The sequence below is a fragment of the Lemur catta genome, chromosome 2 (genome assembly GCF_020740605.2).
Source record: "Lemur catta isolate mLemCat1 chromosome 2, mLemCat1.pri, whole genome shotgun sequence".
NCBI classification, from domain to species: domain Eukaryota; kingdom Metazoa; phylum Chordata; class Mammalia; order Primates; family Lemuridae; genus Lemur; species Lemur catta.
The window spans coordinates 477,561-500,205 of NC_059129.1; the positions used below are offsets into that span (position 1 = coordinate 477,561).

The window sequence follows — 22,645 nt, forward strand, 5'->3', positions numbered from 1 at the left end:
GTTCTTTGGCTGTTTTAAAAGCGGACCTCAAGTCACGTTCTGCTACATGCAGGACACCGTCTCTGAGGGAACGGGGAGGAGCAGACCCCCGCTGACGTCTGGGCGGCCCTGGGCCTGCCTGCTGAGGGCTGGGAGGTCTCCGTGGGACTGTCCTCGCAGGCCAGGAGCAGTGTTCTTCTGGACGTCTTTGGCTACACGCCAGATAGCTGGGTCTGGTCTGTGCTGCTGCTGTTGATAGCCACACTTTTTAGAAGTCTGTGGGGTCTTCCTGGCACCCGGTGAGTCTTTAGCAGAGACCGAGGCGGCGTGTCCCCTGTGCCTGCGCAGTTCTGTCGGGCCGGCGTTCACTTCGCTTTGGGTCCTGCTGTGCTGCGCCTTTGCTCCGGCACATCCTGGCCTGCTGTCCTGGCCACGCCTGTGTGTGCCGACTGGTTCCCACGGGCACAGCTCAGAGCCACCCTGTGCTGGGTGGTGGGTCCTGGAGAGAGAGGGGCTCAGTGGCAATGAACAAAACTGAGCTGATGTCCCCACGCCCCCTGTCTCGCTGCGTCACCCAGGCTGGTGTGCAGTGGCATGATCACCGCTCACCGTAGCCTCCAACTCCCGGCTCAAGCCATCCTCCCGCTCTAGCCTCCCAGGCATGAGCCACTGCACCCGGCTGAGCGGGTCTCCCAAAGTGATTTCCTGGTTTGGGATTTTGAAGCGAATGCCTTTTATGAATTAGTTTTCTTGAATTACTTCCTTAAATTCTAGGGAATTGGGTTTTTCCTTGGAAATATGAGTGACATGATTGGACACCTTGGGTGTTTCTCCGTGTTTTATTCTGGCTTTGCACACAGCTGGCAGGGGTCTTCCACCCGTGCGTACCCTGCGGTCTTCACTTCCGTGCTTTGAAAGCACCCGGCTGTGTCTCTCCTGATCCCATGAGGTCCCTGCCGTGTGAGATCGGTCCTCACAGCCCCTGTTGGACAGATGAGGCAGCAGGACTCCACCTAAAGTCACACAGCTTTTAGTAAGTGGACCAGGGGTGGGACTGGCCTCTCGTCGGCCACGCCAGGCTCCCGCCAGCTCAGCCCAGGCCCTTCGGGTCTCTTCAGATGAGGCCGGCGGGTGCTGCTCAGGGCGAGGCCCTCTGGCAGCCCTCACAGTCCGAGCACCGGTCCGAGCACACTCTCCTCGCTGCATGTGACACCAGCCCAGAGTACAAAGGGCATCGCCTTCCGCTGGAATTGCAACTTTTTAGAGATCTTGTTTGCAAATTGTTAACCTCAGAATCTTCCGAGCCTGAAATGTTGGCCAATTTTTCTAACCTGCAATTTCATTTTAATTAAAGCTGAGATTATAAATTGAAAATGTCCTGTTTAACGGTTCTTTAGTTTTTTGTTCATTTGTGCAGTCTATGCATATATTTCCTGTCTGCCATACGCTGGGCCCTGTGCTAGTTGCTAAGTGCATGGGAGTGAAAACAAAGATGTGTCGACATTTAACCAGTCAGTAAAATTGATTGGTTAAATAATTGATTAATGAGTATTTTGAGGTTAGACCTTTTTTTTTTTTTGAGACAGAGTCTCGCTCTGTTGCCCGGGCTAGAGTGCCGTGGCGTCAGCCTCGCTCACAGCAACCTCACACTCCTGGGCTCAAGTGATCCTCCTGCCTCAGCCTCCCAAGTAGCTGGGACTACGGGCATGCGCCACCATGCCCGGCTAATTCTTTCTATATATTTTTAGTTGTCCAGCTAGTTTCTTTCCATTTTTAGTAGAGATGGGGTCTCACTCTTGTTCAGGTTGGTCTCGAACTCCTGACCTTGAGTGATCCTCCCACCTCGGCCTCCCAGAGTGCTGGGATTACAGGTGTGAGCCACCATGCCCAGCCGAGGTTAGACCTTTAATCCGAATTTCAAAGCAGTGTAGCCTGAACACATGTAATAGCTGTTGATTATGACTCTTTAATTTGAAAAGGCACATTCTTACACGACTGAATGTTAATTCCTTGGATACACATAGTTCCAGTGTTGGAAGCCACAAGTAGTGGTTCTGCTGGATTTATCAAATGGTGTTGGGATGCTCCAGGTAATCTTTTCTTACTCTTAAACGTGTCTGTTTTTCATTTTTAAAGATACTGAATTTTTTTTCTAAGCTAATGTTTCTGCTCGGAAGTAACCAGGACTCCTCTGTGCCGTGAGCCCCCTGTTGGCTCCGTGACATGCCACAGTGCGTTGTGCGGTGCCCCTGGTTCCCGTCCCTGGCGTGTGCCCAGACTGACGGTCAGCGTACTCTCTCCTAGGCCAACGAGGTGACCGACAGCGCGTACATGGGCTCCGAGAGCACCTACAGCGAGTGCGAGACCTTCACCGACGAGGACACAAGCACCCTGGTGCACCCCGAGCTGCAGCCCGAAGGGGACGCGGACAGTGCTGGGGGCTCGGCCGTGCCCTCCGAGTGCCTGGACGCCATGGAGGAGCCCGACCACGGCGCTCTGCTGCTGCTCCCAGGCAGGTCTGTGCCCACCGCGTGCCCGGAGGCCACCACTGGGCATGTCGCACCCTGTGGACCTGTCTGACGGGCACTTTGGTTCTTGGAGGCGTGGGTGCCACACTCGCTCAGGGTCCGTTTCGTGGCCGGGTAGGGGACGGGATGCGGGTGGGGCTTGGGCCCTGCTCGTTACCGTCCTTGGAGGAGCCACACGCTTGCCCTGAGCAGCCTCCCTGTCCCCTCACTTCCCAGTCAGGAAGCTCCTCCTGCCACAGCAAGTGGCTGTGCTTGGAAGTGTTGCACAGCTGCCTGGGCTGTGGAGATGGAAATTCTAATAGGAAAACTTTAACTCAGTCGTTTGGATTTTGTCAGCACAGTTCCTAAAACCAGAGCAAGGGGACAGCGTGTTCAGTGACTGTCTCCCGGCACGGTCTTGACCCTGTTCATCCTTGCGGCACCCTGAGCCAGACCACATCCCCTCTGTCCTGTCCCCTCCCTGCCCTCAGGGGGTCTTCAGGAGCTCCTTAGGCTTAGAGGGGAGGGAAGGGGGGAGCGTCATGGCAGGAGGTCGGATCAGGGAGGTGCCCGGTGGCCCACGGGGACCCCAACCGTGGCTTTTGGTTTTACCCAGAACTACTTGGGAAGTCACCATATTTACCGGGCTTGGAAGTGTTTTTTGTTTCGTTTTGCTTATTCCATTTCATTTTTGGTTTGCCCTCACAGTTTTTGGCTTTTTACTCTTCAATAACCATAATATACTTACAAGTAGGTGCGCGTGCCATGGGTGCAGGGCCAGCTGGCTTTTCAGACTGACCACTCGCGTGCTCAGGCCAAGAGGAAAACAGGTCGGCACCAGAGCGCTCCCCTCCCCCCTTCGTCCTCCCTCCCTCCCCCCCCTCCCCCCTCCCCCTCCCTCCCCCCTCCCCCCTCCCCCTCCCTCCCCCTCCCCCCCCTCCCCCCCTCCCCCCTCCTCTCCCCCTCCCTCCTCCCCCTCCCTCCCTCCTCCCCCTCCTCCTCCCTCCCCCCTCCTCCCTCCTCCCAGGCAGCCAGGCGCTGACAGCTCTCCCTGGCTCTGTGTCTTCCGTGGAGTGTGTCTTTTTAGATTCTCTCATTTAATATTGAGGATATGAGATTCTTCCCTGTTGTGCATAATTGTAAATCATTTACTATTTATTATTTTTTTGTTTTGTTTTTCTTGAGACAGAGTCTCACTCTGTTGCCTGGGCTAGAGTGCTGTGGCGTCAACCTAGCTCACAGCAACCTCAAACTCCTGGGCTCAAGGGATCCTCCTGCCTCAGCCTCCCGAGTAGCTGGGACTACAGGCATGTGCCACCATGCCTGGCTAATTTTTTATGTATATATATTTTTAGTTGTCCAGCTAGTTTCTTTCTATTTTTAGTAGAGACAGGGTCTCACTCTTGTTCAGGCTGGTCTCGAACTCCTAACCTCGAGCCATCCTCCTGTCTAGGCCTCCCAGAGTGCTAGGATTACAGGCGTGAGCCACCGTGCCCGGCCTACTGTTTATTATAATTAGAGTATTCCGTTGTATGAATATGCGGAAACTTTAAAATTTATCCTATTGTTGATGGGCACTTGGGTAGTTATCGTTTTTTGGTTTTAAGCATAAAGCTGCTACAGATATTATGTGAGAAATATTTTCTGTTTTCTCACTAGTTTTTAAGAAGTCTAGATCTTTTAGGGGGCAGATAATTTGAAAAGCTTATTAGTGGCCAGGCTCTGATTACCAGTGGATGTCACCCCATTTCTGTGGACTTGGTGTCGGAAGTGTGTCCATGTGATGAACGTCAGGTTTGTGGAGCCGCGGCTGTGTGGTCCGGGCCTCGGTCTCTAAACACGGTGCATGTGGCCCCCCTGGTCCCTGTCAGACTTAGGAAAAACTGCCCTGAGGAGAGGCAGGGAGGGGAGGACGCCGAGTCCCTCATCATCTCCTCTGAGGGGGACCGGGTCTGTCTCCAGTGTGACCCCACCGTGGGGAGCAGGGAGGGCTCCCCGGGCTGCCGGAGCCACGTGCGTTTCCCTCTCAGGGATTGTCCCTCCCCTCTGAGGGCAGTTCTCTCACAGGGCCTGGGCGTGTTGATAGAGTAAGCGCCCAGCCCTGAGAAACAGGTCTTGTGGAACAGCCTGATTCAACATGGAGACTGTCGGGGGGAGGTGATTCTTCCTGTCGCTGCGTGAGGGCTGGGGGCTGGTCGCAGGCAGCTGACAGCCAACTTGTTCCAGCTTATTTAGGCGGAGTCTGGGCATATACCAAGTTAATAACACAGTGCTGTCATTTTTACGGAGAGCACATGTGTTTAAGACCTCGTGATTCATCCTAAGTTGCCTCAGGACTGGTCAGTGATGTGCATATTTTGTGGGTGTGGAAGTGGAACTTCTCCGCCGTGGCCTTCCTGACTGCCAGGCTCCCTGGGCGAGGGGAGCCACCTCCTTCTGCCAGGCCCCTTTCCCTCCCGGAGGAGCAGCTCCCGAGCCTGCTTTGCAGGGTCTCACGAGGACCAGTGGTGCAGAGGGGCCCCGAAGGTGCAGCTGCTCTCCGCGGGCCTGGGAGTCACGGAGCTGGCCAGGCCTGTGCCTGAGTGCCTGGTCTCCAAGATCTGTTTCCCTGAGCGTGGGTGTGGAGGAGCCGCTCTGCTGTCACAAGGAGGATGGGTGCCTGGAACCCCTTCCCTTTCCTAGCTGGGATCTGCCCTTCCAAATGTCACATCGACCAGACGTTTGCACTCGGTTGGTTGGGGTTGTGCGCGGACAGCAGCTCCGTGAGGAAGAGGCAGAGGAGCTTGGCTGGGCTCCAGCGTTGGTCTGTGCCGGCACCTGGGCCGTGCGCTGTGAGCACCCGCAGCAAGGCCGGCGCAGATGCGGTGCACACCCACTGCGAGACAGCAGATGTGGGAAGTCTCACGTTCCTGGAGGGATGACATTTTGAGTATGTTGGGCTAAGTAAGATACTTTGCTAAAATCAGTTTCATGGCCGGCGTGTTGGCTCACGCCGGTAGTCCCAGCCGCTCTGCAGGCTGAGGGCTTAAGCCCAGGAGTTCGAGACCAGCTGGGCAACATGGCGAGACTGTCTCTTAAAAAAAATCAATTTCACCTATTTTTTTTTTTAACGTGGCTCCTCTGACATGAACTCATGCGTGTGGCGTGTAGCACATGCCTGCCGGGAAGCTCCGCTCCGCACCTTAAGCCACAATGTGTCGTTGCTGTTTTTCCTTGGCAGGTCCCACCCACGTGGCCAGTCTGTTGTCACAGTCATCGGCGGGGAGGAGCATTTCGAGGACTACGGAGAGGGCAGCGAGACGGAGCTGTCTCTGGAGACGCCGTACAGCGGGCAGCTTGGCTGTGGCGACCCTGCCTTCCTCACCCCCAGGTGAGGCGGCCACGCTGCACACTCCTCCCTCACCCGCTCAGGCTTAGTGACGATGAAGTTTCCCTTTTGGCTCATAAACTTTTAAGAGAGGACTTGCTTTATTTGATGAAATGTAATTAAATACGCCACATTGACAAATTTTAAATTTAGACTTGGATGAAAATTGGTTGAAGTTCCTCTCATCTAGTTATATTCCCAGATCACTGCAAATTTCTCAGGCCCCAGCGGAACCCTGCGATTCACAGCCGTGTTGGGAAGCTGAGCTTTCGGGTTCCTTGGCTGCTATCAGAGTCACGTCGTGGTCTGTGGCAGACTTCTGAGGGAGGCTTTAGGGTCATCAGTGAGTCCTGGGATGCATTTCCTTGTAGTTACCTGACGTCCCCAAGCTGTCTGCCAGCTCTGACCCTCGCTGTCTACAGAGGAGGTGCTCGTTCGTGCCGAGCTCTTGCCTTCCCAGCTGCACGTCCTCTTAGGCTGTGTGTGTGGAAGTCAGTGGAGAGTCTAGAGTCCGCCTGGCTCGTATCCAAACACGGGATCTGAGCTCGCCATGTCTGCGGGCCTGGGCAGCCCCTCGCCAGAGTGCAGCCCCTCGGGGCACTGCTGCCTCTTCTGTGAGGCCCACACCTGGAGGAGTGGCCTGTCCCCCCCAGTCACACAGGGGGAGCCCTTTGCTACTGGGTTCTCGAAATTCTCCATCTCTGCCAATGAAAGAGGCTGAATATCTTTAAAGCAGCAACCCGAAGATTCTTCCTTTACCCACCAGTGGGAGGCCCCCCAGACTTGTTGTAGGGCAGTGGCCAGAGGGGCTGTCCCCTGAGCCGAGCCAGCCGTCTGCCTGACAGGTCCTGTTTCCCTTCCTGCTCCATGCGCCGGCCCCAAAGCCGCCGTCCGCTGTGCAGGCCGGCAGGGCCGGTGCGCTGGTTCCTGGCAGGTGTCCCTCGGGAGCTGGGAGCGCAGGGCGGTGCCTTGTTAGCAGCTGTCCTCCGCGGACCGTGTGTTTAGGGTGACGTCCACAGAGAGACTGAGGACTTGGGTCTCTCAAACGTGGTTTCTGTCCTGCCTTGGTAGTCTCTTCCAGTTTGTTCAGTTTGTCCTTGTCTTTGTCCTCATTTTTTTCTGTCTAAAGTGTGACTCTATGCTATATTTTATGTTTCACTTTTAACCTTTCTTTAAACTGAGTTTCCGAATGGTTTCCAACAGCCCGTGGGTCCTGCTGCCCCAGGGACAAGGCTGCCATTGGCTGTTCTCTCCCAGCAGTGGAATGTCACAGCCAACAGCGCACTGGAGCCCACGGGGGTCAAGTCGGGGGTCGAGGAGGTCAGCTAGCATCACCAGAAATTAAAATTCTGAGTTTTTAATGCAGGTCTTAAAAATCACAAAACTCTTATTGATTCACCATCGATGCACAGTTTTTGATCCTGGTGGTTTTTAGAGCAGTTACTAACACAGCGCAGTATCTAAAACTCCACCTGGAGACATTCTTCGCTGTCACGTTGAGGCACTGATGTGTTTTTGGCAAAAGAGAAAGCAGCGTGCTCAGTCGCTTACCTTAAAGAAGGGCCTTTTGTTTTACGATGAGGCTCTCGGCCACACCGCGTTTCTGCTGTGCACCTGCCGGGAAGGAGCATTTGTGTGCAGGCCTCTCCTGCTGGCGGGTGCGTGCCGTGGGCTCCCCGCAGTCAAAAGTGAGAGCCAGAATATCCCACAGCGAATTCTCTTCCAACGTGTTTCTGTTCAGCCCCTGCCCTGTCCTGTCCTCACCCCTCGAGAGGAGTCGCAGGTAACCTGCTGGACCTTCGCTCTCCTCACCTGGTGCTTCTGTCTCTCTAGCGCTGACCCGCTGGCCGCAAAGCTGCACAGCATCCTCACTGACGAGGCTTTTGAGTTTTACTGTAGCCAGTGCCACAAACAAATCAACCGCCTTGAGGATCTTTCTGCGCGCCTGAATGATCTTGAAATGAATAGGTAACTGTCGTGGTGCCTGGCCAGAGGGAGACTCCCGTTGCCCACGGCCCCCTTGTCGGCCTGGCCTGGGGCGCCACTGCAGTGGGCCTGCGGGAGGTGCTTCCTCGGAGCCCGGCCCCAGCGCCTGACCCGAGGCGAGTGCTGGGACAGCGGGACTCTTCCTGGGGCCCCGCCCACCCCCTGCATGCCTCGAGCCGCCTGTGCCCCAACTCCTCTCCTGTGCATGCAGTGGTCTAACCAGCCATTCTGTCTCGGGTGGAAATGATCTTTAGATGCTGTGCTGGCCATCTGGTCAAAGAGGATACTTGCTGCATTTTACTAAAAGATTTCTTTAATGGAGTCATGAGACAGAATTGGGAAATTTAAAGATTGGGTCTTTAAAAACTGATTTAGAGGAGCTGTGACTCAGGTGGGGCCAGGGCAATATACGTAACCTAAACATTTGTACCCCTGTCATATGCTGAAATAAAGAGAAAATAAAATTCAAAAGTTTTGCTTGTGAAAAACAGTGTTAAGAAAACAAAAAGCAGTCATATGTTAAGAAAAAGTAAAATCTTTGCAAAGCAAAATAAATAAGTAAAAACCAATTTGTAAGCACTTTCAGGAACATGAGTTTAAATCGGGGCTGTGCATGTTCAAGGTGAGCCCTCCTGGAGCTCGTTTTTGTTAGGCTGCCTTAGGCTCAGTTACCAGCAGAAACCCCTTTGGCAACTGAGTTACAAAAATGTTATCACATGAGGTAGCTTTGCTACCCTGTTGTCACAAATGGGTGCCTGGGATCCCAGCGTGTGCCACTGCTTCCTGGCCCTGCCGTCCCCATTCTGTCTCTGTTCTCCAGCCCCGGGGCGGTCGGCCTGCGAGCCTGTAGCTCCCGACTCATCCCTGGACCCCGTCCAGCCGGGGTCAGGCCCGTGCTGGGCAGCAGCGCTGTGGGCTGCAGGGCGGCTTCCTGCAAGAGGGGCCTTGGCCCGGTGGGAGGGTTCATCACAGGCGGTGGAAGGTGGACCATCCTGATGGTCTCTTGGAAGCTGCTTGCCTGTCACAGGGAGCCTGCCTCCATGCCTGCCCCACCTCCCGGGGCTTCCGCCAAGGCTGGCTCGTTCTGCTCTGTGGATCCTCAGTGCCGACAGCCGCACGGGACCTGCTGTCCTGCCTCTAGTTCCAGGGTTAGGTTCGTGCAACACTGCAAAACACTAGGCCTCCAGCAAACGCCCAGGCAGGCGCAGAGGACGGGCGGGGCCCTGGCATTCGCACCAGGGCGTCCTGGCAGTGTTGGCGAGAAACCAGAAGTGCTTTTTGAGGGGGCTTCCTGGAGACTTGAGGCAGTCTGGCACCTGGCAATCCCAAAGGTCTGTTTGCATCTGCTTTAGGGGAAACCAGTGTTTACCTTTCGTGCAGGTCAGCCAGGTGTTCAGTGCTTGGGGAAGGCGGCTCACCTAGCTGGTGAGGAGCCGTCTGTTCACCCCACGCAGACTCGCCCTCGGCCAGGTGGGCTCGAGTACAGGTCTGTCGTCTCCGTGTTCTAGAGTAAACACAAGATGCGTGTCTCGTCTCTCAGTCTCTGGAGGGTTTGGCGTGGAAGTGGTCTTTTCCCACGTGGAGAACCGGCCCCGAGATGGCCATGGTAGCCCCTGCCGGGCTCTGTGGGGCAGGCGGGGCTAGGACATGGCTGAGCACGTCCAGGCCCTGGGTGCAGCCTCAGGCCCCTCTTTCCCTAGGAAAGACGCCCCACGGCCGGTTAACGTGCTGTTAAATCCAGTGTAACCACACACAGCTCTCAGGAAATGTCTCCCGAAACACTCAGTTAAGGAAATTCGAATCTTGCCTCCTGGTTTCCATGGAATTGCCTAAAAAACCTTACTTGGTCATGCTTGGTGGACGGTAAAAGGTGACTCAGTCCTGCAGACTGGGCACAGCAGCTGTGATGTCACATGTGGTGCCTGCCTGGTGAGCCGCAGAGCACACCAGCGGGGGCCGTGGTTTCCGGGCACCCGGGTCCCCTGTCACAGCAAACACTGTGTGGAAACTGAGACACTGCTTTGCTCTGCCCAGAGTCTGTCCAGCTGCAGTCCCTGTCACAGGATGGCCGCCCGGTCCCTGAGAGGTCAGTAGGTGAACTGAGTGGCCAGTCTGTCCTGTCCTGTTGGTTTTAGGGAGTGTCAGTGATACTAGGATAAAATTAGATTTGTATTAAAATGCACGTTTTTAGTCAGGGGCCCGTCAGAAGAGGAGCCGCAGCGTAAGGTGAATAGGAGAGTGTGAGGCAAAGAACCGCAGGACCGGACTAGAGAGGGTCGGCCAGGACGAGCTAAGAGAGCTCTGCGGACACAGAGCAGCAGCCCCTGCCCCGAGGGCTGCGGGGAGCCACCCCCCCAAGAGAGCCACCCCCACCCAGGCTGCCCCGGGCCTGCTGGGGACGGCTCAGCTGTGGCACCCTGGGTGGCAGAGACATCGCCGTGGTGCTGTGCTAAGACTTGCTGGTCTCACCTAGAGCTTGCTGGAACAACCGCCCTCTGGCACTGCCCTGCAGAACTGCCCGGGAGCTGGCGCTAGGGCAGCCACGGGGAGGCTGTGTGTGTTGCAGGACCCTGCCGGGAGTACCCTGGAGCCAGGAGGCCAAGCCTTCTTCTCGGCAGGTCTCCGTCCAGCAGCCTCCGAGGGCAGCACACGGAGGAGACAGACTCGGGGGGCCCGACTGCACCTCCACACAGCGAGTCGAAAGGAGGAGCTGGGGCCGAGAGGCAATACGCTGGTGACGGGCACAGCGTGTCTCTCCCCACAGGGTTTCTGCCTGGTCCCCGAGAGAGAGTCCTAGGTGTGTCCAGGTTGAGGAAGCGGAGGAGGAAGGTGGCCTGTCTGGCTCCTGCGAGTTCAAGAGCAGGGATGGTTCTCGTGCTTGGGGAGATGAGTGTGTCTTCTTGCAGGTTGAGGCCAATAGTTTAGCAGTTAAATTGGGAAATATAAAACACCGGAATTCGGAAATGAGCGAGAAGGTGAGTTTGGCCCTTTCTGCTGCAGCAGGTGGCTGAGTCAGACAGGCTGAAATTAGCCACATTACTGACCTGAACTGGCAGCAGGAAAATGCTGGCAAATGTTGGCAGCATGAAGTATCAGCACCTGAGCTGGAACGAACGACAAACTTTCCTGCCACAGATGAGCCCGTGTCCGGTTTCACGTGGGGGCGTCTGTTGGCCAAGCGTTTGCGGGGTAACATCGCTTCAGAAGCATCTGGGACGTAGCAGCTGATGGCTCAAACCTGGTGCAGCCACCTGGCGGGTTTAGGCATTGGGGTCGGCCTCCGAATTGAGGTCTGGTGTGGCCTCCTCTGGAAATTTCTTAGGGGGATGGAGCAGTGAGACTTGGCAGAGGCCTTGACTGAGCCCTGGTGCTGTGCCGTGTCCTCGCCCGTGTGCTGAGTGGCTTTCTGTGCATGGAGCCTGCCGGGGGGAGGGGAGCTGCACGCCTGAGCATGGAGAAGCCACCCCGCCCCCGTCCCCGACCCCGACCCCTATCTCTTTAGCCCGAGCTTCCTGTCTCCTCCTGTTCCTCACTGTGCTCTGACACGATTTTCCTGTTTATTTTGGTTTTTGCGCAGCCCAGCAAAGCGGCTATCCAGCAAGAAGGTGGCAAGGTAGGTAGATCCTTGGTTACTGATCGAAAAATATTCTTCTGAAATGTATGACTCACCATAGTTTTTAAAAAGTCATTTTACAAAATATTCCTTTCCAAGGCATTTTTAAAAAACTTTTAAAAGTTTCTTTTCATGGATTGGGACTGAGCATTTTGAGGGAATGGGCTGTGACAAGAATTTCCAGGGCTGTGGATTTGGACCCAGACCTGGGACCAGGAGGCGTGTGTTGAAAGCTTTTGGCGTGCGTGCGGTTTCGTTGTGCGTCAGCTGCAAGGCCTGGACGAGGCCGCCCACCCAAGTGTCTGCTGTGGGTTAGCCCCGGCGGGGGGAGGCCCAGCAAGGGGCCCAGGGCCCCCACCACACCTGCACCCTCCCCATCCTCTGTGCTTCCCAAGGGGAGTCGCAGTTGACGGGCCAGGCCTGACTCCGATGCCTCAGGACCGTTTGCTCATCTGCTGCTGTGGAGGGTCTGCAGGCTTCCTGCCGCGGGAGGGGCTGCGCACCTTTCCCTCCCGCCCCTGCCGGGTGTCACCAAACAAGCATCCTCGGCCTGCCAGGGGCCGCGCCCTGCAGGGAGCTGTGCGCCCACTCGCCACACGCCCGTTCTGGGACGAGGCATGCCGCTCTGAAGTGGCCATGGCCTCCCCACGCCTTCACCTGCTTCACCTCGAGTCACTGCAGCAGGGCACGAGATGCCGCTCTGGCTTGTTCTGGAACGTTCCTTTCCACCCCTTTGCACAGGGTGCTGTTCAGGCCTCACGGCTGTGGTCCTGGGTGTGTCTCCCCCACCCCCCGAGCTGCCTTGTGTTGGGTTGGATCATCCAGCTCCCTGGTCCCTCGTCTGCCCTCTTGGGTTTCCCTCCATGTTTTGTCTGGAACATCTTCCTGCGCCTCTTGAGAAAAGCAGTACCCCAGGGGACACATTTTTTGAGACTTTGGTAGTTACTTTACTTTTATATTTTGGATTGGAATTCCGGATCGTAAATAATTTTCCTTTAGACTTTTTGAAGGCATTGTTCATTCTCTCCTAGTGCTCGAGTTGCTACTGAGAGGTTTAATGCCTTCTGATTTGCTTTCTTTGTGACTATTTTTCCCTCCCTGGATTTTTTTTTTTTTTTTTTTTTTTTTAGTCGGTCACTGTGTGGCCAGGCTGGAGCGCAGTGGCGACTCTTGGGCACGATCATGGGGCACTGTAGCCCTGAGCCTCCTGGGCTCGAGTGATCCTCCTGCCTCAGCCCCCCGGTCGCTGGGACTGCAGGCGTGTGCCGCCACACTCAGCTTGCTGGAAGCTTTTAAAATGATTTCTTTGTCCTTAAAGTTCAGAAATTTTATGATGAATGTTGTTTCCAGTCCTTGTTTTTCATTAATTTTGCTGGGCAAAACGAAGAACGTGTCTTTTGCCTCTGGAAGCTGGTGCCCCTTAATTCTGGAACTTTTCTTGACCTGTGTCTTTGACAGTTTCGTGCCTTCTCTTCCCTCTTTCTGGAGCTCCTCATGTGGCCGGTGCCAGGGCGCAGGGGGACCCTCCTGCTGCTTTCGTCACCTTTGGGGACAGGGTCCCAGCTCTGCCTTTTGCGCCTCCTGTACAGTTTTTAAAAAATTATTTTCTAGGCCGGGCGCGGTAGCTCACGCCTGTAATCCCAGCATTCTGGGAGGCCGAGGTGGGAGGATCGCTTGAAGTCAGGAGTTCGAGACCAGCCTGAGCAAGAGCAAGACCCCGTCTCTACTAAAAATAGAAAGAAATTATCTGGACAACTAAAAAATATATCTGGAAAAAATTAGCCGGGCATGGTGGCGTATGCCTGTAGTCCCAGCTACTCGGGAGGCTGAGGCAGGAGGATTGCTTGAGCCCAGGAGTCTGAGGTTGCTGTGAGCGAGGCTGACGCCACGGCACTCTAGCCCGGGCAACAAAACGAGACTCTGTCTCAAAAAAAAAAAAAAAAAAAAAAAAAAAATTATTTTCTTGGCTGGGCGTGGTGGCTCATGCTGTCATCCTAGCACTCTGGGAGCCAAGGTGGGAGGATCGCTTGAGGCCTGGAGTTTGAGGTGAGCATGGGGAAAAATTAAAAAAAAAACAAAAAAATTTAAAAATTAGCCAGGCATGGTGACACACACCTGTAGTCCCAGCTACTCGGGAGGCTGAGGTGGGAGGATTGCTTGAGCCCAGGAGTGTGAGTTTGCTGTGAGCTGTGAGGACGCCACTGTACTCAAGCCCAGGCAACAGAGTGAGGCCCTGTCTCAAGAAAACCCACTGCATTTTCTTTTTCACGGCAGCCGAGCACTGAAGCCCTGCATGTCTTTGAAGCCTTCCCCTGTCTCTGTCCCCCGAGTTCCCTGTGGGCCCCGTGCTCCCTGTCAGAGGTTTCCCCTCAGGTGTCTGGGGGTGCTGTCGTGTTGGAGTGAGCAGCCACAGCCAGCGGGTGGCCCGCGGTGGGCGTGTGGCTGACGGGCCCAGGTCCCTTCTCCAGCCAGAGTCCTGCCCGGCAGCTGGCGCCCCTGTGCTGGGCCTGCCCACCACTGGCTTCCCAGTTTCCTGTCTTGCTTGTGGCCGTGTGTCGGGGCCTCCCCACCCTGGTCTCCAGTGTGGCGCCGACGGTCCTCGCACGGCCTCCGTCCACGTGCATCTTGTCCTCCGTGCGCTCAGGTTCCAGTTCTGCTGGGCTCTCTGGTCCGCATGTCCCTCGTCCTCTGCTGCCCAGTGTCCGGTGCCATCTCCTCTTCTGCTGTGTGGCCTTGAGGACGGAAACCCCTTGCTTTCTGTTTCCCGGCCTCTCAAGGGCTCAGGCTCTAGAGGGAGACTGTCATCACCCCACCTCTTCTGGTGGTTTTTCTCGCTCACACCCTTTTAGAGAAGGATCAGGCTCTTAGGAAGAGGCTAAGAATTCCCAGGACACTTCAGGTGCTGTTTCAGCACCACCGTCCTTCTCACTCCCACCCAGACCTTACCCCAGACAGGCTACAGCTGGTGGAAGGAAGGTAAAAACCCGGCTGAGTCATCGCCATGCGGCCGGAGGCCTGCGGCGTGGACAGACCCTGGGGCTGGCTGTTGGGGCTTTGTGTCCGCTTGTTCCTTTGAAACACTCTCTAGAATTTAATTGTAATCTGCTGCCGTTTTGCCCCAAATCCGCCACCAGAATTCTAAGGAAACACGAAATAACTGTCATAATTCACTTTTTGTAGTTTTCAGCCCTTTGCGTGTGCATTGTTGCTGTGACGGTGGGCTTTGCGGTCACCGGTTGTAGCTTCTGTGACCCGACTACGTCCCCAGCCTCTCTGAGCCCTGTTCCTCCCTGCCTGTGGGATGGAAGTGGCCCTCCCAGGTCAGCTGTGGGTGTAGGGAGCCCAGGGCTCCTGGCAGAGCTGGCCCTAGCCGGGACAGGAGGAGGCACCGGGGGGCCCCCAGCCCTGTCCCTGGGGTGGAAGGCAAGTCTCAGGGGTCCTAGTGCCTTGTTCACCTGCCAGACTTTCCCTGCCTCCCTCTGGGTGGATTAGGCATTTCCACAGCTCCCTCTCCTTGGGGGGAGGGTCTCCCAAGTGGGGGTGGATGGCTGAAGAGCTCTCCCTTTCTGATGGGTTTATATGAACATCCCCCAGCTCACCATTCCGAGAACTTTCAGTTGCATCCTGGGTGGCCACGTGCCAAGGCCGCGTGCTGGGTGCTTAGGGATGGGCACGTCCTCCCGTCCTTGGGTCAGCCCTCGGAAGCACCTCAGCCTCTAGTAAGGTGCAGAAGGGGTGATAGGGCCCAGGCCACAGCCCCTCCTCAGGGTGGCCTCTGGGGTCTGGGGTAGGCAGCTTCCTGCCCTGGGGGTGGCATCATGTTTGGAGTCAAGGCCACAGGTGCTTAAGAGCAGCAGTGGGCCAGCTGCAGTGGCTCACGTCCGTAATCTGGGAGGCCGACGCAGGAAAATTGCTTGAGGTCAGGAATTCAAGACCAGCCTGAGCAAAAGCAAGACCCTGTCTATACAAAAAAATAGAAAACTTAGCCAGGTGTGGTGATGGTGCCTGTAGTTCCAGCTACTCAGGAGGCTGAGGCAGGAGGATCGCTTGAGCCCAAGAGTGTGAGGTTGCTGTGAGCTAGGCTGACGCCACGGCACTCCAGCCCCGGCAATAGAGTGAGACTCTGTCACAAAAAAGAAAGGGAAAAAAAGAGCAGCAGTTGGCCAAGAACACGTCCGTCATCAGCACCTTTTGAGAATGTGGCGAGATCCACGGACAAAGCCCCAGAGCAGCCTCCGTGTGTCCCGAGTGCACTCAGGGGAGCTGCAGCCCCAGGGGAGGAGATGCCCTTTGTTCCCTCCCCCTTGGAACATTTATAGAAAAAAAAAGAGTAAATGTATAAGCTCCGTTGGTACTAAAAAGGAAATAGAACTTCATATATTTGATAATGTAGAAATTTTCCATGTAATTTTTGTTAGCATTTTATTGAGTTCTTACTTTATGCTTTGTCCTTAGCGAAGCTGTTTATGTGCATGACCCTGTTTAAACCTCACAGTTGCCTGCAGACCCCCATGTCGTAGGAGAGGGAGGCTTGGGGAGGGTCCATGCTGTCTCGGGGTCACACAGCTCTGAGCATAAGGCTGTGCAGCGAGGAGCCTGGTTCGGTCCTGAGGCTCCCAGGATCTGGTAAGAAACCAAACGTGGCCTGGTGCGGTGGCTCACGCCTGTCATCCTAACACTCTCAGAGGCTGAGGCGGGAGGATTGCTTGAGCTCAAGAGTTCAAGACCAGCCCAAGTAAGAGCGAGACCTCGTCTCTAGTAAAAATAGAAAAATAAGCCCAGCACAGTGGTGCACACCTCTAGTCCCAGCTACTTGGGGGCTGAGGCAGGAGGATCCCTTGAGCCCCCAGGAGTTTGAGGTTGCTGTGAGCTATGGTCACGCCACTGCACTCTAGCCCGGGTGACAGAGTGAGACTCTGTCTTTAAAAAAAAGGAAGAAAGAAAAAGAAACTCAGGGTGCACACTTGCTGTTAGCACTTCTATACAGACACTCGGAGAGCTTTATGTACTCCAGGCAAATTAGGGTGGATATAGATTTGCCACCACTAGTGACGTTAGTTTAAACTTGGGGTAACTAGGAACCACCTGCTAAGGCACCAACAGCTGAGGAGCAGCTCCTGCCCTGGGGCTGCAGCATGTGGGGCCCTGGGGGCTTACGCAAGACTGCAGGGTCACGTGGCCCGCAGAGCACATGGGTGCCCGTGTGCTTCCCCAGCATGGGGGACTGGGCTCTGAGTGTGACCCTGAGCGAGGCTTCTGGGGTCCACCTGTTCCTCGGTCCCTTGCTGTCACTGCCACGGGAGTACCTTTGAAAGTCCGACATCGGGAGTGTGCAGAGGTGATGTGTGCAGAAGCCAAGATCCTGAATCAATGTTTCATGGGCCTCTGGTGGAAGACGAGACCAATCCGTATTGCGGTGAAGAGCGACATTGTTTTATTGCACCCGAGTACCAAGTACCCTCGTCCCATCAGCTGGCGCGGAGCAAGGTCGTGTTCCACATCAGGCTCCAAAGAGCGCCAGGAGAACCTGGGCCACAGAGTGGGAACTGCTCGCTCCCAGCCCCTTGGTAATGGCTTCTGGCCCGGGACACCCGCTTATTTAGTGCTTTGATTGGGAGGTGACCTCGGCAGAGCAGGGGAGGGCCCGAACCCACACGATGCTGTCGTCTGCTTTTCAGATTGATCTGGAAATACTCGTGTTTAAAGAACTTGTCCTTTGGTTTTTCCCCTTTCCTCTGCTGCTGTTTCTTTTCCATAGGTACCTGCACCAGTCGGGGGCCCTGACCATGGAGGCCCTAGAGGACCCTGCCACCGAGCTGGCGGAGGGCCCGGAGGAGGACATTGCTGACAAGGTAGGCCCAGACGGCTGGAGGCCCCCGTAGGTGGCAGAGAGCAGCTTGGAGAGGACACAGCCACTGTCTGGGCAGCTTGGCCAGATGTGCCGCCCTGTGAGCCGAGAACAGCGTCGGGTGACCCTTACTAGGACAGCACAGCAGGGGTGGCAGTGGGGCCACAGGGCCAGTGAGACCACCCGTCCAGCCCTGACGTTCCCTGGCAAGCTTCCCCGAGGGTGTAGCGGCCCTGGGATAAAACAGGAGCCCTTTGTGTCATACGTGAAGAGGCAGCGGGAACGGCCGCGAGAGGCACCTCTAGCGTGTGTGACCCTGCGTTCCCCGAGTCAGTTCAGGAGGGCAGCTGATGCTGGCAGCATCCTGGGGACCCCAGAGATTCAGCTCACCAGGCCCTTGGAGGCAGGGTCTGAGCCTGCAGGGGTGGGAGATGAGGGTCTTGGCCTGCAGGGGAGGCAGAGCCACCAACATAAGCAGTGGGCTCTTCCCTGAGCTTTGCTCAAGTGGATGACACCTGGAGGCAGGGCAGCCTCTGTGGTAACGGCCCTGCTTCTCAGGGAACCACTCGACCCCCAGGAAGGGAGGGTGGCAGCAACCCCCCCACCTCCTCCTGCACCCCCATGCCTCCTCCTGCACCCCCCTGCCTCCTTCTGCACCCCCCTGACTCCTGTACCCCCTGCTTCCTCCTGCACCCCCACCTCCTCCTGCACCCCCCCACCTCCTGCACCCCCCCACCTCCTCCTGCACCCCCCCACCTCCTACACCCCCCTGCCTCCTTCTTCAGCCCTGTCTCACTTCCCGCTGTAACCCCTTCCCTGTGACATCTGTCCTCTCACACTCTGCCTTCCTCTGCTTGCCTTCACTCTTCCTCCCACTTGGTGGGTGTCTGTCTCATTTGATGCAAGCTCCCTGAGGGAAGGACTGAGTCCTGGGCCTTTCTGTCCCTCATAGCCACGGGCACATGGCTGCCTCTGTGGCTGGGTCTGCCGAGCTGGGCCCCCACCTGGGTGTGGACTGGGGCCTGGGCCTCGCGGCCCCAGGTGAGCTTTAGCCCACAGGGCCTCTTCTGCCCCTAGGCCTCAGCACTCCCGGTGATGTGAGCACTTGAGCTGTCCAGTGACGTTGCTCCCCAAGCCGTCATTCCCTGGGGAGCCACACTTCAGGGGGCTTATGGGACAGTCTCCAAAAATGAGTTAGACCCAACCTCAGCTCAGCCAGGCGGGTCCGATTCTGTGCCAGTGCCGCCTTCTAGGGGGCTCCCTGGGCACAGCCTCCGCTTCCTTCTGCTTGACCCTCAAGCTGTGCTCTCGTTGCCAAGGTCGTCTTCCTGGAAAGGCGAGTGTTGGAGCTGGAGAAGGACACCGTGGCCACGGGTGAGCAGCACAGCCGTCTGCGGCAGGAGAACCTGCAGCTGGTGCACAGGTGAGCAGGGGCGGGGAACCTGCAGCTGGTACACAGGTGAGCCGGGGCGGGGAACCTGCACCTGGTGCACAGGTGAGCCGGGGCGGGGAACCTGCACCTGGTGCACAGGTGAGCCAGGGCGGGGACCGGGGATCTGTGGCTCCTGTCACCGTGCCGCTCTCATGCCCATTTGAGTCTCTGTGCTGCACAGAGCAGGTGGCGGCCACGGCGCAGTGTGTGGCTCTCACCTGGAGCTGCCCATCTGTTCTGTGCTGGCAGTGGCGGGTGGCCTGGCGGGTGGCCTAGAGGAGAAGCCAAGGGACGGCACTGCCTCACATCCCAGGAACAGCTGACACCTGCACCCACGCAGAAGCAGGGGGCTGGCAGCAGAGGGACACAGGACTTGATGCTTGGCCCACAAGCAGTTGGGGAGGTGTGGCATGAAGCCACAAGGAGACATCGTGCTCCTCGTCACACTGCTGGGTGTGCCGTGCCCAGAGCCTCTCCTGGCCTGTTCTCTGGGGACCTTGGGAGTCTGCACAGGACGGGCTGGAGGTCCCCCTGCAGCTAGTTGGCAGTCACCATCGGGGCCCTCCAGCGTGCAGCCCCGTGTCTGAGCCCCATCGACCCATCCTGAGGAAACACTCCCAGCTGGGGCACTTGTCCCTGGAGGGGCATCTGCTCTGTGACCTGATCCCACCCATCCTCACACTGTCCTTGGGGGGTGGGTACTGCTGCCGTCTGCGTTTCACAGATGAGGAAACCGAGGCTCAGGGAGCTCAGGCGATTGCCCCGGGCCTCCGATGGCAGGTGGAGGCCCTGGGTGTGAGGGGCAGCCCGGGCCTGTGCACCAGAGGAGCAGGGATGGTACCGGTGTCTGCGCAGGGGCCGGATCCGTGCTTGAAGAGTGGAGGTTGTAGAGGTTCTTAACGGCAGAGAATGAAATGAGTGGAAACTGCTACAGCAGTGACAGAAGGGGCAGCCCGATCACCACTGGGCCGGAGTGCCGAGGAGGAAGCCGTGTAACTGCCGTGCTGGGAGGGAGAGGGTGGAGCTGCTTTTGCCGGTCCGGGTTTGCAGACCTTTCTTAGAGCGCCGTGTGAGTTTCAGACCAGCACCAGTGTGCAGGGACATTTCAGGTGCGGAGTGAGATGGGCCTGGCCCAGGGGAGTCAGCTCTGCAGGTGTGTCCCAGGGAGTTGGGCGTGGTGGGAGCACACACAGCCCTCTGGGGGCAGAGGCAGCAGGGAGGCCCGAGAGGCACTTGTGGGGCCTGCACAAGGGGTTCTTCCCTCTGAGCCTCTGTCCTGGCCTGGCTGCCTGGGCGACCTCCTGGCTCCTCCGCAGCCTCCAGCCAGGGCTCAGACCTTCTGCGCCTCAGCTTCCTCGTCCTGTCCCTGAGCAGCTGGACGCAGAGCTCTGGACAGTGCTGGACACAGGCCCACATGCACTTGTGTCGGCAGCAGGGCATTCGCAGTGTGACCCAGGCACTGCTGCCACCCCGGACATTTGACTTCTGCCTCGGTGTTACCATGCTGCAAATTAACGTTCATGACCCGTCCTTCAGCTGCAGGAGGTGTCTGCCCTGTGAACGTAGAATGCATCGTGTTGTAGGCATAACTTGCACGTTTTAACAGAGCGAGAACTAGTCTCCTGTGGAGGGGAGACCCTGGGCTTGGCCGCTGCCCAGTCTCTGGGATTCCCCCCGGGCAGGGCCTGCCACGAGCCCCCGCTGCAGAGCCGCAGGAGGTGCCGGCCACATCCACGAAGGGCTTGGGGCCCAGTGGTGCGCTGCGTACGTGTTGCGTCTCCAGAGACCGTTGCTGATGTCTCCGTGTCTTCTTGAGCTGAAGGCCGAGATTCTGTTGTAGAGTCTCTAGTCTGGTGTGTGTCTGTCGGTTATCCGTGTGCGTGTGGCGTGACATCTGTGTTTCTGCTTCCTACCAGCCCCTGGCAGGCCTCAGCCCCAGGCTCAGCCACTCAGTTCTCCTGAGCAACATGCTTATGCTGCTGTTTCTTGGTGTTCCCCGATTTCCAGTGTCTGCCCCACTCTGAGCTGGCTGCTCTCTAGCCCTGCTGCACGGTTTCCAGCGTTCACCATCCTAGGAATTCCGTGTGGCTTCTCCTTTGTGCGGTTCCTTACTTTCTGGAGCCCACATTTTTTCTTCTTTTACATATTCATTTTCTGAAGACATCCCCGTATAGTACCTGGACAAGGGTACATAGTAGCCAAGTTCTCTGAGATGGGGTGTCTGGAGATGTGTTTGTTCTCCCCATCCCCGCCTCCAGGTACAGTGTAGCTGCGTGTAACATGCTAGGTCCGAAGTCGGGGTCCCTGAGAATTTGAAGACTTGCTCCGGTAGCTCCCACCCCAGGCTGCTCCAGTTGCTGCTGTTCCCTGTGTCAGCTGTGCGTCCCACCTGGGTACTCAGCGAGCATCTTCTGCTGTTTTCTGTGCTGTGCACCCCGTTGTCAGCCTTTAAATCTGGAAAGCGTGTCCTTCGGCTTCAGGAAGATTTCCGGACTACCTCTCTGTGCAGTCTCTCCTGTCCGTCTGTTCCTGGTCACACAGTGACTTCTGGACCTTCCCTCGCAGTTTCTTTTACTTTCTCAATCTCTTTGTCTTTATGTTCTTTTCCCACAGAATATCCTAAATTTTCTGCTTCAACTCTTATACTGGATTTTTAAATTGTTCTTCTCATGCTTTTAATTTTTAAGTGGTACTTTTTGTTAATTATCCGTTCTACGACATACTGCTTTCACTCACAGATGTGCTGTCTCAGCTCTCTGAGAATGTTAGTTACAGGCTTCTCCCTGCTGTTTCTCGCACGATGTGCTTCCTTGTCTGCTCTGGGGTGGGAGCTACCCGAGCAAGTCTTCAAATTCTCAGGGACCCCGACTTCGGACCTAGCATGTTACACGCAGCTACACCGCAGCTACACCGTACCTGGAGGCGGGGATGGGGAGAACAAACACATCTCCAGACACCCCATCTCAGAGAACTTGGCTACTATGTACCCTTGTCCAGGTACTATCCGGGGATGTCTTCAGAAAATGAATATGTAAAAGAAGAAAAAATGTGGGCTGCAGAAAGTAAGGAACCGCACACAGGAGAAGCACGGGCTTTTATGTCTGCTCTGGCCACTTGGCGTTAGAAGCGTCCCTCTGTGTCTGCTGGCTTTGGCCGTCCGTTCGCTCTTAGGTGTGAGGCTCCGTGTGCACAGACAGGGCTTGAAGACCTGGGCTCTGCCACGTCCATGGGCTGGGCCTGTGGCCCTTCTCCCGGGGATAATCAAGTCCTGTCTCCTGCAGGGGGTTTTGATGGTCCAGGAAGGGGCCACGGTTTCAGGGCCTTCTCGGGAGTGTTCCCTTTTCCCCATGGTCTCACTGACACCCTCCCTACTCTGCTATGAGGTGACCCGGATGGGGCTGGTCCACATACGCAGGTCCCCAGGCTGGAGGGGCCTGGGAGCAGAGTGGACCCCCTCCAGCCGTGGCCCCATGGCAGCCTCTGGGGCCCAGATGTGCCCAGCAGCCAATGCCAGACCTGGCCTTGGTGTGGTGTGGCCCCAGCGGGACCTGGGAGCCTTGTGTGTGCCGTTGGGAGATGGGTTGTGAGCTGCTCGTGCTGCAGCCGAAGCACAGACCAGCCCCTCGGCACACTGCGGAACCCTGGCGTCCAGCTGCCGAGTTCTGCGTATTGGATCACGTGTTCACTTTCTGGAAGGGACTGTGGACCTTGGATCCCGGTGCTTTCTGGCCTCTGAGCTGCTCGTCGTGTTTGGTGGCTGCAGGTGGCGCTGGTGTCAGTGAAAAGTGCCGCAGGGGTGGGCACCTGGCAGGCTTGGGGCCCTCGGGCAGAGCTTCTGTCCACACCCCACGCCAGGGGCAAACGGCGCCTGTGGGTGTCGGGGGGGGCAGGGGGCAGGGAGACTGTCCCTGCC

General features: G+C 56.7%; 1 protein-coding gene across 1 annotated transcript in view; it reads left to right on the forward strand.

The window, feature by feature from the left end:
* The window catches only part of RAB11FIP3 (RAB11 family interacting protein 3), a 66,365-nt gene that overhangs the window by 38,112 nt on the left and 5,608 nt on the right, over nt 1-22,645 (forward strand). The window contains exons 4-9 of the mRNA XM_045540954.1: nt 2,284-2,495; nt 5,707-5,856; nt 7,687-7,821; nt 11,417-11,452; nt 17,211-17,304; nt 18,620-18,723. Of these exons, the coding sequence (XP_045396910.1) occupies nt 2,284-2,495; nt 5,707-5,856; nt 7,687-7,821; nt 11,417-11,452; nt 17,211-17,304; nt 18,620-18,723 (731 nt within the window). The remainder of the gene's footprint in view (nt 1-2,283; nt 2,496-5,706; nt 5,857-7,686; nt 7,822-11,416; nt 11,453-17,210; nt 17,305-18,619; nt 18,724-22,645) is intronic.